At 30.9% G+C, this 10552-nt stretch overlaps 1 protein-coding gene across 1 annotated transcript; it reads right to left on the bottom strand.

The window, feature by feature from the left end:
- Nucleotides 1-5324: 5324 nt before the first annotated feature.
- Nucleotides 5325-8170, bottom strand: LOC112008912 (scarecrow-like protein 14). The gene has a single exon (XM_024041274.2). It carries the CDS (start codon nucleotides 7755-7757, stop codon nucleotides 5595-5597), a length of 2163 nt encoding a protein of 720 aa, XP_023897042.1. The 5' UTR covers nucleotides 7758-8170; the 3' UTR covers nucleotides 5325-5594.
- Between the last annotated feature and the right edge of the window lie 2382 nt (nucleotides 8171-10552).

Here is a 10552-nt window from a genome sequence, read left to right as displayed (position 1 = left end):
CATCATTCGTGCCCTCCCTGCATTTTTTTTTTTTATAATATTTTGTGATTTATAGCCATTGTTATATACTATGATCTGGCAGTAATCTCATCAGTAAACGATAAATTTGTGTGTTATTTGAGTTTTGAGTTAATTCATGAGATTATGACGGATTAGTTTGGACAATATAATGAAGAACAGTTAGTGCAGTTGAAGAGGATGGTCTTTGTATAGTTTCCTTTCACTGGTTGTAAATATGTTGTTTTAGCACCAAATTGTTATATCTTTATTATGTGATGTTTTTAGATGCGTGAGTAATTGTTTTAAGCATTTACAAATATTTTGTATTGCTCATCTTCCTTATCTCATTAGTGTATATTTTTTTTAGATTTTTAAGAAAACAAATTCAATTTCGAGTTTAAAATTATTTATTTATCTATTCATTTTTTCATTATGGATTAGATTTAGATTAGATTATGACAGTATTAACAAATAATTTGTCTTGATTACAATCAATATTTATAATAGGGTAAATTTTTGAATTTGATTATGCATTGAATATTTGGCTTGATCACATCACATTTGAAATGTTTTACATATTCGGGAGAATGAGTTTGACTTTGATGTGTATTTTATTTTTTTCTTTTTTTATTTGAATTGTAGTTTTGTTGAATTTTATAAATTTTTTTGATATGTCTAGTGTTTTTTTTTTATTTGAAATTTTTTTAAACTAAAAAAAAATTGGTGTTTTTTTTTTTTAATGATAACAAAATGTTATAAATAATTTATATTAAAAATTAATATTTTTTTCAACCTTTTGAATTTCTTAAAAAAGAAAATTTGTTTTTATTTTGGTATGACAAACATTATATATTACATTTTTTATCCTCATTATAACAAATGAAAATATGATTATGAAATACATTACTATTTAAAAAATGTTTAAATTGTAAAAATAAGTTAATGAGACTACCCTAAAAATATTATCACGCACACCGCACGAGATTTGCGGCTAGTCTATATCTATATATATATATATATCTAAAAGTTGAAGCGTAGCATTTATTGTTGCTATATTCCAGTTAAGTCACATCACCTCCACGTCATTATCTTTTTTATTTCTAATTTTTCTTTAATTGTTTTAACACTTATTTTTTAGATATCTACACTTCTCTAACCTTTCTCCTTCCCTTACCTTTTCATCTTCTCACTACTTCTTAACCTTTCTCCCTCCCTTATTTTTTTTATTTCCCCATTGCCCACTACGTTAATATCATTCTTCCTCTTTCCCTTATCTTCCTTTATTTTTATCTTTCTTATTCAAACCCTCTTACTATAAATGTGTAACTATCTCTTGCATTATATGCATAGTTTTCCTCACAAAAAAATGCTCTCTCTCTCTCTTTCAATTTTTTCGTGGATTTTTTTTAAATTTTTTCTTACATCTCTATTTTAGGTTATAATATTTTTATATTCTTTAAAACTCTACTTTGAATTAATGTGATTTAGTTTATTTTAAAATTTTTGTTGTTGTTGGTTTTTTTTTTTTTTTTTTGGGTCTCTTTGATTGTTAAATGTTATCTTTTTGCGTTATAAAATATTAAATGTAGCATATAAAAATATAATATTATTATATTACGTAGTATGATTTGGATAATTTGGTATTTATTCTATTACATAACATGATTTTTTATAGTGCTCAATTTAGATGTTAAAGTATGAGACTTTACTAATTTTTATTTATTTTTTAATCCTTTGTAGTGGATAAAGTATTCTTAATAGTTGTATTAGAAGTACTCTATAATGTCATTTATTTAGAAAAAAAAAGCAAATGTTAGCCAAACGAAAATAATCAGATGGGTGACAAATTTTAGCTTTTGCAATTTTATTTTAATTATTATTATTTTATAACAATGCATATATAGAAGTTTAATTCTTAGATTTTGCTAATAATTTTTTATTAAATAATATGTTTTTGGTGGACAAAACTACATATTTTGCAAAGAAAATAACCTTAATAGATTATCAACAACAATTAATTTTTTAGATTTCCTAATTGGTCTAATTAATCATTGTTAAGTTTTATTAATTTTTTAGTTATGTTTTTCTGTGTTTTGGATTATAGGCAGAAAAAATAAGGTTTGAGAAAGTTTGTCTAAAACTAAAAGAATAATTTTCAAATTTTATATTCTTTTTAATGATTCACAAAATGTTATACATAACTTTTGTTAAAAATGAATATTTTCATTGACTTGCCTTTTGAATTTCTAAGAAAAATTGTATCATTTACATTTTGGTATGACAAAATTTATATTTATGATTTATAATTGTTCCTATATTACATTTATGATTGTTCCTATAAATTACGAAATACATTATTCATTATTAAATTAGTTTAAATTGTAAAAAAAAATTAATAAAACTACCATAAAAATAATTATTACGCGCAATGCACGAGTTCACATCTAGTTTCTCTAATTTTTAGTTCCCATCATTGTGAAAGAAACTAATAAAGTTTACGCATGATAAAACAAACTGTTCCACATTTACTTGTAACTTATATCATATGGAAAAATAAACTCTCCCAAATCTTTTTTTTTTTGCTGACTAAACTCTATATTATTTCACATTCTTTTAAGATTTAGTGTTCCAATGTTGGGACTTATCTGAGCTCCGCATCTGGTGGTAATAACAGCTAATTTGTGTTCCTCGGCTATTTAAAAAAGTCTCCATCATTCTTCACATAGTATCATTTGACTAATCTCCAATGACATCAACTTTGACTACAAACTTAAAATACCTTTGCCTTTGATTTCTTGGGGCGCCCTCTCAATCTATTTAGCTTATCGCCCAAGCCTTATGTCTCTCACCCACTCTCTCTATTTTGTTTTGGGTTTTGACTAAACAGATCATGAAATTCATTGGTTGAGGCAAACAGAGATTATCCACATCCTGATTATATTTAAATCACAGGAAAATTTCAACAAGAACAAGAAAGAAAAGAAAAACTTTGTGCATAACCACTTTAGACCAAAGTTATGCACACATAATTGAAGTCCAAATTCATGTATAACTTAAACTTTGAATTAATCCCAAATTATTTTAAGGTCTCAATTGAAGAAGTCTCTCTTTATTTCTTGGTATAGACCCTGCAGCTTGGAGCTAAAAAACAAAATAATTATGATGTATTCATTAGCTAACAGCATATAAATCAAAGATAAAAAAGCTTAAAAAATGTTGTCTTTTGTGTGTAGTGGGTATGGCTGCTGGACCAGTCTACCGCACTTACAAACAACTCTGGCAGTCAAATTAATGTTGGATTTTTATGTCTCATATAATTCAGATACATCCCTTTTTTTTTTTTTTTTTTTTTTGCTGAATAAACTCTATATTATTTCACATTCTTTTAAGATTTAGTGTTCCAATGTTGGGACTTATCTGATCTCCGCATCTGGTGGTAATAACAGCTAATTTGTGTTCCTCGGCTATTTAAAAAAGTCTCCATCATTCTTCACCTAGTATAATTTGACTAATCTCCAATGACATCAACTTTGACTACAAACTTAAAATACCTTTGCCTTTGATTTCTTGGAGCGCCCTCTCAATCTATTTAGCTTATCGCCCAAGCCTTATGTCTCTCACCCACTCTCTCTATTTTGTTTTGGGTTTTGACTAAACAGATCATGAAATTCATTGGTTGAGGCAAACAGAGATTATCCACATCCTGATTATATTTAAATCACAGGAAAATTTCAACAAGAACAAGAAAGAAAAGAAAAACTTTGTGCATAACCACTTTAGACCAAAGTTATGCACACATAATTGAAGTCCAAATTCATGTATAACTTAAACTTTGAATTAATCCCAAATTATTTTAAGGTCTCAATTGAAGAAGTCTCTCTTTATTTCTTGGTATAGACCCTGCAGCTTGGAGCTAAAAAACAAAATAATTATGATGTATTCATTAGCTAACAGCATATAAATCAAAGATAAAAAAGCTTAAAAAATGTTGTCTTTTGTGTGTAGTGGGTATGGCTGCTGGACCAGTCTACCGCACTTACAAACAACTCTGGCAGTCAAATTAATGTTGGATTTTTATGTCTCATATAATTCAGATACATCCCTTCTAGCATGGACCTTTAACCTGGACAAAATTTTTTATTCTTATTTTCTATAATATTTACCTTGGACTAACTTGACTTTTAAGACCCTCTATAATTTTATATAAGCAGCTTGCCCTACCAGTAAAAATCATTATGTCAATTACTTTTATGTAGGCCCTTATCATCACTATCTCAAAGGCAAACTTTAATTTCATATCATAATTCATTAAAATATTCTGACAGTAGTACAATTTTGTTTCAGGTTTCATGTTCTTTGTGCATGTGGAAACTCCGTCGAATGCGATTCCTGCTCTCCATGTAAGTTGAGAGGGCAATACCCCTTTAGTAATTTATGAAAACGGTAAAGTAATTATTGGGATAATATCATTTTTATATTAGTAGTTAAAATTTAAAAGACAAGAATTGTAAAAAAAAAAAAAATTCGCCAATAAGATTTGACGTTGAGAGCTGCAATAGCTGCTCATTTCTATGAGTCAAACTTTTGGTAGTTTTCTCTAATGGCAACGTATAACCATGCCAGCCATTACACTAGAAAAAAAGAAATTAGAAAAAAAGAAAAAAAAGAGAGGACTTGAATTCAGTTAAACAGTGTGTGCACTTGAGGCCACAAGGTTTTCCCTGACACAAGCAATAGATTCGAAATAAGATTAAGCTTAGCTTGTTTACCAAAATTAAGGAATTTAAAAATGATATTCCCTTAAATTTTTTTAAAATAAAATGTGCATAACCTGTATAATATAATTATTGAATTGTATGTGCACCGATACATTGTTAGTCATTATAACTTGAAATTTTTTGAGCCTACTCAAATTTGCGTTCACGTACATATCATCACATTTGTATAATTGTATCATGAGCTTTGTTTTTCTTGATGAAGTTTTATGATCACTTTTATCTTTACCACAATTGAGCTTGGCTTGTTTCATCTAAACAATTATTGAGGAGAGAAGCCTTTCCTTGTACTACTCTTTGTCTACACCCTTTCAAATATAGAAAGAGTTGTCAGAAAACTACTGAGAATATACTGTCAAAAACTTCATTCTCTCTTTTGCATGGTGCAATATTATCTTTGAACATGTTGAATCATGATGCCAAGCGAAGTAACAACAATTATGCATTCTCTTTTAATTGAAAGGCATTGAGTGTTTTAGTGATTTTGGCTACCCTGAATGCTTTTCAGTTTTCACATGGTAATGTTATCTTATATATGGTGAGCCACAATGCCAAAAAGACTACTTATAGTCATATCTACTTCTCACTTATCTATATTACATGCGTCAGAATTGAATGCATGAATTTCGACATTGACTGCAACTATGCAATACACTGAATTTTTTTTGTTACATCAGCTAAGTAAGCAAAAAAGGCATCAGCAATGATTATGCCAATATGATTGTGATACAAATATGAAACAGGAAAAGGAAGAGGCCCATAGGACCTCATGAAATCCACCATTTCTAACTGGTCATAACTCATAAGCAGCATCAATTTTTACTCCTGAGTAGGTTTCCAACAGGAGAGAGCATGGATAATTCTCCCCTTCCATCCCTGAAGCATCCACTGACCATCCTTGTCAATCACAAAATTTTTATTGTAATCTAACTTGACCCTTCTCTTCACTTCATTCAAGAGCTCTAGATTTAGTGGAAGCTGCCTGAAACCGGCCCTTAGATTCCGAGCTTGCCACCGCTTGTATGTCTCTGGCCTTTCAGCCCTCTCTAAGCCCTCACATGCTATGACACTCATAGCATCCCTTGCAAGTACCGCTTTCTCATAAGACATCCTATGTTGGTCCTCGCGAGGTACAGTGGCGTCAAACATATCAAATAATGCAGAAAAGTGGAAGAGTGCCTCCTTGAATCTTGAGAGAAAGTAAGGAGTATTATATGACCCATTAACAACACCATGAATGAAAATCTCTGGATTGATTCTCTTGATTAATTTCAATACAATATCTCTAGGACTGTTCATTGCCACCATTTCATCAGGTATGTTCTTTAACCGGAACATACAGTTTACAACAATTAATTCATCCCTGTCAATTTTGAAATCCTCCAATCGAATAGTTTCCCATTTCTTTGCAATGACATTGTACTCAAATGGGACATTAAATCTCTTGCAGTAATTTTCTAAGCGACGGCCTGTCTCTTCAACCCTTTCTGCAGGCCTAAAGCCTGGTTGAGGAAATTCAATTCCTGTTATATGAAGCTTAGGAGGTCCACCAGGTCTAACAGAGAGGCGTTGGATAAGGCAGGGCCATTGGAAACCATAAAGAATGCCAAAATCAATAATGTGAAGCCTTTTTGCTTTCTCTGCTACTTTCAGTATTGTTCTGTTAGCATAGAAATTTGACATTGCCTTAAATGGGGATGCTGAAATATATACCTGGTAACCTTTCAAGATTTCAGCAGCTGAATACTTATTACTTGCAAGGGGCATATACAATGGAGGCTGGTTAGCCAAGCGTGCCTCAAGGGCATTAGCAAAATAATAAGCCATCCTTTCGGCTCCATCACCATAGGGAGAAGAGTGCTGCCGAATCTGCTTAAGTAGCTCAGTTGTAGTCATTTGGTCATTGCTTGCTACAGATTGAGCACATTGAGTTAGCAGAGTAGATAAATCTACTATCTCCCCCTTGTTAACTTGTTTCCTCGAACATGTTGTTTTTCCGGTAGATCCTTTTGATCGCCCATTTTTCTGTGTCTTCCCATTTCCTTCATTTTGTGATGCTGCTACTTCATGAGGAGTATATGATACAGAATCAGCAGTAGGCTGACAAAGCAATACCTTATCAAACAACTCTGTTGGCTCAGGCTCTTCAACATAAACTGCTGGATGCTTGTTTCTCCTCCCTTCTTCTGTATAATCATTATCTCTGTCTTGATGATTTTTTTGTCCCCTTGACCAATTGAGTGTGTTCCCATTCTTTGGTACCTTAGGTACTACCTCCCCAATTGTCTCCTTTGGCTCTGGAGGCACTGGTTGGTTGCTCTCCCAATCAAAAAAAGGATTGCTACCACTTGGAAGCCCTTGCTTGATCTGCTTAACTGACTTTATGTCACTAAACAAATGTGGTACTAGAAGGGAGTTTTCACTGGTGTCAAATGGAGAAGGTATATGATCAGAGGATTTTAAGTTACTTTGATCATGGTTAAAATTGAACTCAAACGAGTGTTTGACAGCAGTATAGCTACCAGTGCTTACAATACTGCTACTTTGTTCAAAACTATCATCTGGGCTCTCAGCATTTTGATTGAAACAAGGATGGGGTTGCATGGGTGAGGAGGGATAGTTTTGACCAAGGGCATCATAGAAGGATTTTTCAGCAGCCTGAAGGGCTACACAATCCTGCAACATGCAAGGCTTACCCTCCAGGTCTTCTTCTAGAAGTATCTCACTTATGTAGTTGAGAACAACAGAATTGGAAAAGCTACTGTTCTCAGATGAATCTCCATCCAAGCTTGAGCCTGAATTAGATGAACTTGATACACTTGGAGGGTGTAGATTGGTTGGAAGATTGAAAGGTGGATTAGCAAATTCATGATTGTCTTTAAACCCTTTTACAAGATTCTGATTAGACATTACTGAAGTTGAAGAATAGTGAAACTCAAATTCATTTATTGAACGAGACAGACCTTGAAGAAGTGCATCCATATAGAAGGACCAACTATCAACAGGAACCAATGAAGAAATCTAACAGTAATTGAAACCTATGGCTAGGAAGCCAAGTGATAGTATTAGGCTCAGTTTGGGCTGCAGAAGTTATTTTTTCCATTTTTCTCAGTCAAGAAACAGAAAATAAAAAAACATAAGAGTCAAATGAACAATTGAGAAAAACCCAGAAACAGGAATTCAAGATTTCGAAGATAAAGGTACAATAGCATTAAAGTAGACATCACCATGAGAACAAAAGAACAAATCAAATAATAAATAATGAAGCTAGAAAGAGATGGACATGGTGGTTACCTTAAAGATATGAACATATAATATAAACTTGGTATATAGTATAAATGTTTTCCTGTTTCAGAAAAGATGTAGTAGGGTCAAAGGGTCATCTTCATATTACTGAACCTTCTGGGAATTAGTCTCTTATAGTTTTATTACATGCGGTATAAACTCAGCCGCCAGCTTGTTCTAATCTTCAGCTAATGTCAATCACTCTCAAAAACCCGTGTCTAAAATTAACTCTGTTGCAGCCGAAAAATGAAGCTAGACATGTGCGGTAATTTACGAGTGGCGAAAGGAAAAGCTACTTCATCCACATGTCGTTGACCATATCTCACATTGCATGCGTGTCCATCATGTTTCTATCATTAGGCACCAATAAAGACTATAAAGTTGACGAAAAATCTCAACTCAAAAAGAAAAAAAAAAAGAAAAAAAAAAAAAAAAAAAAAAGAAAGAAAGAGTGAAATACTCCATCACACAAGGAAGTATGATTATAAAACATTATTAGTGATAGTTACAACTTAAAAGTAATTTTTTTTTTGCATTAACGAACTTAAGCTACAACCATGTCTTCACAAAATTCTTAGATTATATTGTACTAGTAATATAAACTTATTATATTACATTATAGATATACAAAATGTGCATAATGTTGTACATATTTAGTGTCCATTTGGGAACAGTTTATTTAGTTAAAACTGAAAACTTTTTACTAAAAATATTATAAATAAAGTTAAAAACTAGTTGAAGTAATACAGTGAAATTCATGAATAATACCAAAAAACACAATGAGATCTAGTAGCAAAAAAAAAAAAAAAAAAAAAAAAAAAAAAAAAAAAAAAAAATAACTGAATAGTAGAAGGAGAAAAAAGAAGCTAAATAGTATAAAAAAAAAAAAAACTGACTTTTCAATTGATACCAAACGCATCCTTAGTGTATATACAATGACCATTAACTACATAAAAAGAGCCACTATGCCAAGGAATGGTAACTTTTGGTTTATTCAAGTTTTGGAATTATGCTACTTTCTAAAGTGGCTTTGGTTTGGTGAGCCGACATTTTTTTCCTTTTATCCCTTTTTTTTTTTTTAATTATAAATAAATGCGAATTTGGGTTTAAGAGTTGTTATGCTGATAAAATAAATTCTCACAATATTTTAGCAATTGTTGAGGTGTTAGATCTTTATTTGTCTAAATAAAATAAATTAAAATAGTAGAGTATGAGACTGGAACTAACCATAATTGAAATAAAGATATTGTGAAAATGTTGTGACTTTGGCATCAATTCTTATAGATCAAAATAACATAAAATAATAAAATATCAGACTGAAATCCACTACAACTAATAATAAAGGTATTAGATTATGAAAACGCCATAAAATTTTGCTGTCATCACAAATATTTTTACGTCTACTGAGGTGTAAGCTCCTTATAGGTTAAAATAAAATATCATATTGGAACCAACTACAACTAAAAATAAAGGTATTGTGAAAATCGAAGTGCTACATCTACAACATTTTTCACAACACTTTCATAACAAATTATAAGTGGTAAATTATTATTGTTTTTTTGCAAATCAATAACAACTTGTAACAACTTACTATTTATGATTTGTTGTAAAAATATTGTAGACATAGTATTTCTCTTATGAAAATGTTAAGACATTTTGTTGTCGTCATAATATATTAACAACTGTTGAAGTGTCAATTCTTTACAAGTCAAAATAAAATATAAAAAAATTATAAATGAATTATTATTATGAAAATTGTAGGGTCAAGATTTGTAGCCCAAGTCCAAAAGATATGGGATGTGAGCCTAATAAGCCCAATACAATGAATTTGTAGAGAGTAGGTGAATAAACTGGGCTGTTTGTGAACTAAACAACAGTTAATCAAGATTTTAAAGGATGAACAAGTACAAAAACACACTTGAAACTTGAATAAATAGATGTCCGAGGAGGTAAATTATTGATTGAAAGGTTAATACAATTCTTAGAGCTATAGTAAATTTCTATTATTCTCTTCCTCCCCTTTCCCGCCCCCCCCCCCCCCCCTGAATGTTCTTGATGTGAAAAAGAAAATTAAAAGAAGGGAGGCTGGACACTTGTGTGGAGGACAAAAACAAGAAAAAGAAAAAAGAAAAAAAGAAATGAAACGTGGATGAAAATGAAATGAAAGGAAGAAAAATAATATAAAAAATAAAAAATCATAATTGAAAAATACTACCACAATATTTTCACAATAAATTTTAAGTAACAAATTGTTATTAGTTAATATAGAGTCAAGATTTGTAGTTCAAACCCAAAAGATATGAGATGTGAGCCCAATAAGCCCAATACAATGAATTTGTAGAGAGTGGGTGAAAGAACTGAGCTGTTTGTGAACTAAATAACAGTTAATCCCCTTTTTAAAAGATGAACAAGTACAAAAACACACTTGAAACTTGAATAAACTGATGTTCGAAGAGATAGATTATTGTCTGAAAGGTTAATACAATTCTTAG

The sequence above is a fragment of the Quercus suber genome, unplaced genomic scaffold (genome assembly GCF_002906115.3).
Source record: "Quercus suber isolate HL8 unplaced genomic scaffold, Cork oak 2.0 scaffold_472, whole genome shotgun sequence".
NCBI classification, from domain to species: Eukaryota; Viridiplantae; Streptophyta; class Magnoliopsida; order Fagales; family Fagaceae; genus Quercus; species Quercus suber.
The sequence above is the reverse complement of the archived record's forward strand: the minus strand, read 5'-3'. Positions and strand labels throughout refer to the sequence as shown.

Coding starts and splice junctions, on each gene's coding strand:
- LOC112008912 (XM_024041274.2), bottom strand. CDS start 7,757: ATGGATGCACTTCTTCAAGGTCTGTCTCGTTCAATAAATGAATTTGAG.